This window comes from Lepus europaeus, chromosome 10 (assembly GCF_033115175.1).
Source record: "Lepus europaeus isolate LE1 chromosome 10, mLepTim1.pri, whole genome shotgun sequence".
Lineage (NCBI taxonomy): Eukaryota > Metazoa > Chordata > Mammalia > Lagomorpha > Leporidae > Lepus > Lepus europaeus.
In genome coordinates this window covers 70435634-70442271 of record NC_084836.1, presented here as the reverse complement: position 1 = coordinate 70442271, position 6638 = coordinate 70435634, and the positions used below count along the sequence as shown (strand labels likewise).

Genomic DNA, 6638 nt, shown 5'->3' with positions numbered 1-6638 from the left:
ATACACTCAGCAGGGTCACCAGGTCTCAACGTGTTCCTCCACTGAGATCCCCAGAGAGCCTACCTTTACTCTGTGACCTCTACGGTCACTCGTATGGCCTTAGGTTTGTTGAACACTCCACACTCTGCAAAACACCTTCACGTCTGTTAGCTCATTCAGACACGGAAACAGGAAGATGTTACTCCTTCAGCCACACAGATAAAAAAACACTGGGTGCAAGGCAGAGAAGGGACCGGATCCCTGGGACGTGATTGAAACCAATGGGGCTTACTTGTCATTGGTAGAAATCATTGGACTTTCTACTTCCATATGAGGAATATAAGTTAGAGTCAAGAGAGGGTTCCAGCCTGAACCAGGAGTGGATGCCATCAACTGAGATTTCGACTGGGTTTAGAATGAGGGTAATGAGTTTGCTATGGAGCTCTGCTGAAGCTGAGATGTCTAAAAAATTCTCGAGTGGCTAGGATTATAAAACAGGAAAAATATTAGTCTAAAATCATGAAGATGGGAATCCAAATTCATTTGGGGGGTCATTAGCATATAGCTACTGGTGACAGGCACGGGAGTGGAAGAACTCACCCAAGCAAGAGTATGGAGAGGCGCTGGGATGGAACCATCAGCCCTCAGTGTCTCCACTTCCGCCTATGCACCTGCGGTGCCTGGTGAATGCAGATTCCTCATTGTGAATGTACTTAATGCCACGGAATGACATACTGAAAAAATGATTAAAAATGGTCAACTTTATGTTTTCAACATTTTACGCCAGTAAAACAATATAAGCCCTACTCTGACCTGAAGCACTGTCTTTGGGTTCACAATTTAAATCTTTGGAATATCTTTTTATTTTTATTTATTTTTAAAAGATTTATTTATGTATCTGAAAGGTAGAGTTACAGAGAGGCAGAGGCAGAGAGAAAGGTCTTCCATCCACTGGTTCACTCCTCAGATGGCTGCAACGGCCAGAGCTGAGCCATTCCAAAGCCAGGAGCCTGCTCTGGGTCTCCCACATGGGTGCAGGAGCCCAAGCACTTGGACCATCTTCCACTGCTTTCCCAGGCCATAGCAGAGAGCTGGATCAGAAGTGGAGTAGCTGGGACTCGAACCAGCACCCATATGGGATGATGATGCTGCAGAGTGGGGCTTTAACCTGCTGCACTACAGAGCTGGCCCCTGGAATATCTTTTTAAATGCCAGTCAACGCACCTTGTCTACTGTCTGTAACTGCTGTGGCAAGCCTGGGTACGGGAGGGGCCTGACGACCTGCTCTAGAAAGATCAGACTCTTTTCCTACTAAACCCTGACTTCAGCCAGGCCATTGACCCTTTGTTCTAGGTTCCATTGTGAAGTTCTGCCCAAAGGTGGGCTTAGCAAATCCAGAACAGATCTAAGGAATCCAAGGAATGGATACGTTCTAAGGCTAGCCCTGCTCTGATCTTTATAAATAAGGAACCCCCAAAGCAGCGTCTTCCATATTCTACAACTAGGACCGCTTTCTGGGCTATCACAATCTAGATTTCCCAGCTCAGTGTCTCATGGATTCATCCTCCTCCATAGCAACAGGAACAGACCGATTCCTCTGATCAAAAAGACCTTCGAACTGCCGCCAAATCTTCTGCCAGGCTGCCTGACGGCTAAGGAGAGCGGCCACAATTCCCCGGATAAAAACTCTCTTGTCTCTGTCTTGGGTCTTCCTGCCCTCCCATCTTAGTGCTTCCAGAATCTCAATCTGTTCCTTTTCTCCCCCTTCTCCCGGACATCCTGGGTGGGATGAGTCTATGGTTTTGCCCGGAAGAGCAGGAGGCTGCGGTCCCAACTGGTGTTGCCGAAGCAGCATACCAACTCCATGCCGTGCTCCTGGGTCAGGATCTGCCCAATCTGCCCGGCCATGTCTCCTCGGATGGTGAGGGACTGGAAGTGGTCAAAGTCATGGAGTCCCAGCTTTCGCAGACGCCGCGCGGCGGCCCGGTAACACTTCCAGGGCTGCGGCTCCACAAGGAGGTAGCGGCAGAGGGAGGCGAGATGGGCCAGGAACTCCCTCAGGCCACGGTCCCCGTGATTCAGGTGAATCCACATGGTTACGGACATGCAGAAGCCGATGTCGAAAACCGAACGTCCAAACTGGCTTAAGAAAGAACTCAAGAGAGCCTTGCGGGTCCTCTGATTCATGAAGTCCAGGGTGACAAAGGTCAAGGCATCCGGGAAAGGACACTCCTTTTCAGCTCGCGCCACCAGCACCGGGTCTATGTCACAGCAGAGGAGACGGAGATCTCCTAAGGCATCTGAGCAGGTCTCCCCGTCACGCAAGGAAAGGAAGTGTTTGTACAGAGCCACACTCAGATCCTAGAGGAACCCAAAAGAGCTTTGTCATTGCAGTTTTCCACCAGCGACTGGAAGAGAAATCTCCATCTCTTCTTTTCCCAAGGAGGCTGCCATTTAACCTGGCTCTATGGCATACCAGCCTCCCAAACCATGACCTAAAGAGGGCGGGTCAATTTTCCAGCGCGGGCTCTTAGCGCCCTCCAGGGGCCACAGGCTGTAATGCATCCTGGATTTTTCCTGACTTTGGAAGATTGGGTTGTGTGTGTCTGGTTCAAAGTTACAGCCCAGAAGATGTAACCAATGAGCCTTAAGCAAGCAGTATCTTCCAGGTTAGGTGATACCATGGCCAATTCGCTATCTTTTTCTGGGTATCTCAAACCCCAAGGAGGATAGGGGTCCAGAGACATAGAGTGTCTGTGACCTGGAAGGTGAGGGACACAGCAGGCACTATCTTTACAAAAACCCATTTCTAAGTCCTTATTCAGACTTTACTCTCCAGCCACATTTTACTGCCTTTCACTTCACCCCCTTCTCCTGAGACTCCTTCTGCTTCTAAAGTCAAGCCACCATCTCCTTTGGCTGACTTGGATTTCCATAACCATTCAATCTCAAATTTGTTACCCTATAGTTTTGTCAAGAAATTTGCCCAATTACTTCCTCATCTGCTACTGTGTCAGGAATATATTTATGTCTTCTGTGCAGGTGAAGAACAGGCACAGCATGAAGAAATAAATGTGATACGGCCATTGAGACAGAGTATTAGATAGCAGTGGACAATGAAGGAATTCAGCCCAGTGCGAGAACATGGATGACTCATACAAATACATGACGCTGAGTAAAAAGCTAAGTCACAAAGAATAATGGATGGCAAGTTTCTACTTCAATGAAGTTTTAAAAATGAAAACTGACAGTTTATAGATTTAAAAAATAGTAAGCTATGAAGAAAAGGCAGGAAATATACAAGTCAGGCTACTTATTACCTCTGGGTGGAGAGGGGGTACTCTATGAACAGGAAAAAGCATATTGGGGGGCTTTCGGGGTGGGGACAATGTTTTATTCTTGACCTGCACAGTGCTCATAAAGGTGCTTGTAACTCCTAAAATGTAGATTTGTTTAATGCTCTTTTCTATATGTGTGGTGGTGTTCACAGAAAAACTCTATTTTAAAAATTACGGTAAAATTGGTTCCATAAAACTCTGAGACATTTGGCTCAGTGGTTAAGGTTCCGGTTGGGGTGTTTACAATTCATACTGGAGTGTCGGAGTTTGAGTCTTGGCTCTGCTTCTGATTCCAGCTCCCTGCTAATGTGCAACCTAGGAAGTAGATGGTGATGGCTCAAGTACTTGGGTGCCTGCCATCCACGTGGGAGACCTGGATTGAGTTCTCAGCTGCTGGCTTAGGCCTAGCCCAGCTCTGGTTGTTACAGGCATTTGGGGAATGAACAAGTGGGAAGATCTCTGTCTTTATCTTTCAAAATAAAGTGGAAATTGAAAAAAAAATGAAGATTTATTTATTTATCTGAAAAGTCAGAATTACACACAGAGAGAAACACAGAAAGATCTTCCATACACTGGTTTACAATGGCCAGATGGCTGCAATGGCCAGGCCAAAGCCAGGAGCCAGGAGCTTCATCCACGTGGGTGGCTGGGGCCCAAACACTTGGGCCATCTTTTGCTGCTTTCCCAGGCAGTTCGCAGGGAGCTGGACTGGAAGTGGAGCAGCTGGGACATGAACTGACACCCACATGGGATGCTGGGGTCAAAGGTGGGAGCTTTCGCCACTACGAGACAATGCAGCCCCCATCCCACCCCCCACCCCCACGACCATGGATAGCACCTGTGCTGTGCTGTCGCCACTTCTCTCTGAGTCTCTGTTTACTTCTTGGCCACCTTCCTCCCCTCTGGTCCTGGGTGTGGCCCAGCTCTGACGGGTCACTTCACATCAATCCCTCCTCCCCACATCCCTTCACCCTTTCCATCCTCAATTCCCCGAGATCCTGACTCAGTAGGTCTAGTGCGGGGGCCTCGGAGTTTTTACAATTTGAAAAAAAGTACCAACAAATTATAGCATGGCAGGGCCGGCGCTGTGGCATAGTGAATAATGCCATCGCCCACAGTGCTGGCATCCCATATGGGCACCGGTTCAAGTCCCAGCTGCTCCTCTTCCGATCCAGCTCTCTGCTGTGGCCTGGGATAGCAGTAGAAGATGGCCCAAGTCCTTGGGTCCCTGTACCCAAGTGAGAGACCTAGGAGAAGCTCCTGGCTCCTGGCTTCAGATCAGTCCAGCTCTGGCTGTTGCAGTCATTTGGAGAGTGAGCCAGCGGATGGAAGACCTCTCTCTCTCTGCCTCTGTAACTCGCCTTTCAAATAAATAAATAAATCTTTAAAAAAATTATAGCATGGCTATACAACACAATATTATGAAGCTGTTAAAGAATGCTGATATGCAAATGATTAAATAAAAAAACAAAGTGAAAAACTGTGTGCTAAACTGTTAAAACTAGAAGAGGGGATATTTACACATGCAGGGCGCATACCCAGAAACCACAGTGGGCCACTGTGTGGGGAAAAAGGAAGATTTACGGCTGCAAGTAGAGGCTTTACTTTCTACTATGTAACACTTTTGTATTTTGAATTTGTTTACTTTATCCAGGGCAAACTTTTTTTTGTTTTTGGTAATAGAAAATTGAGAGCTCTGTAAATACACAGGTCTGGGAAGCACTGCCTTGGTTAACTGGATTACTCATACGTTTCATCTCTCTGCTGGTATCTTCATGCCTTGCTAAGAAAACCCAAGCCTCCAGTTTATCTTCTGGAACCTTCCTCCTCTGGCTCCCTCCATCATCACAGTAGAGACATGTTTGCAGGGACCCCCTCCCCCCGGGGCACCCACCTATCAGCTCATCCCAGACTACAGCCACGTGTCTCTCAAGGTCTTGAACCTTTCGCTGAAGTCTCTCCTGCCAAAGGCCATCAACGTAGTAAAATTCTGCATACCTCCCCTCCGCTCCGGGGCTGGAAAGACGGAGCTTATAACAGCGCCTGCGTTCATAGGGCCAGGCTGCTCCGCTAGGGGATCCGCTGTGGTCAACAGCGGTGAACAGGTGTGAAAGAGACATTTCCTTATTTTGCATGTGGTTTGACTATAACCATTACAGGGCCAAGAACACTTTGCGGTAAGGGTGACAATGCCTCCCTGCGGTATTTTCCTTTTGGATCCTCTCCACCGTCCGTCCACTCACTGCTTTTTTTTTTTTAATAAATATGCACCTGACTCAGGGCTCCGTCCTGCACACACACACGTGTCTTTACGGCCGGCCTGATTCTGTCACCCCTGGTTCATCCCACCCGCCACGCAGTCCCCAAACGTGGGTCTCCGGAAGTCCTTTCCACCTGGGGTCTGGCCCCGAGGGGCGGCGAAGCAGGAATATAGAATGTGGTCGAGGATCCCCCCAACCCCCGCCCCAGCAGGAGTCCTAGGCGAGATGGTGGCCGGAGCCTGGTGACCACAGTCAGGCTTTGAGAAAGCTTCGGGGTGTGACGTCATGCCCAGGAGGGCCCACAGTGGACACGGAGGCAGTCAGCCACCAGGCTCCCGGAGCTCCGATCCCGCCCGCTCACTCACCCCGGAGTTACACCCCACGTCGAGCCCCAGGATCGCCCTCTTCTCGGGACCCTCGGGAGGAAAGAGCCGTCGAAGCAGCTCCGGGGGCAGGAGGCGGAGCCGTTGCTCCGGAGGGTGGAAGCGGGAATAATGAGGGAAGTTGCCGAACGGGGCGGCTCCGGGTTCCAGAACTCGTTCTTCCACCGTGCCCGCGGCTTCCCGAACGCCCCCTCCGGCCAGCTCCGCGGACGCCGCCATCAGTCCCGGGAGGCGGAACCGGAAGCCAGGCCCCCGCGGCCGGCGAGGGCCGTCGCGGCGCCAGTGCGCGTGCGCGTGCGCGTGCGCGCGCGGGGGGGGCGAGGTCGGCCGGGTGGGCGCGGCCTGTGTGCGCCTGCGCACTGCTGACGTGCGGGCCTGCCTCACCGAACCCTAGCCGCATCCCCAGCGGGTCGGTTTTTAGCGATGTCATTCACTTTTTTTTTTTTTTTTTTTTTTTAAGATTTATTTAAGGGGATGGGGGAGATCCATCTTCCATTCGCTGGTTCACTCCACAAATGGCCGCAAACACGGCCGAAGTTGGATCGGATATGGAGCAGCCGGGACTCGAACCAGTGTCCATACGGGATGACCAGCACTGGTTTACTCCCACAGCGCCGTCCCCTAGCATCCACTCTTTACCGGCAGGAAACAGGCGCTCAGAAGTTAAGATCTTGGTC

At 50.5% G+C, this 6638-nt stretch overlaps 1 protein-coding gene across 1 annotated transcript; it reads right to left on the bottom strand.

The window, feature by feature from the left end:
• Positions 1 to 748: 748 nt before the first annotated feature.
• Positions 749 to 6187, bottom strand: BCDIN3D (BCDIN3 domain containing RNA methyltransferase). Its single transcript, XM_062203693.1, has 2 exons — positions 5944 to 6187; positions 749 to 2340 (listed from the first exon to the last, which is right to left on the bottom strand). Exons 1-2 carry the CDS (start codon positions 6178 to 6180, stop codon positions 1774 to 1776), a joined length of 804 nt encoding a protein of 267 aa, XP_062059677.1. The 5' UTR covers positions 6181 to 6187; the 3' UTR covers positions 749 to 1773.
• Between the last annotated feature and the right edge of the window lie 451 nt (positions 6188 to 6638).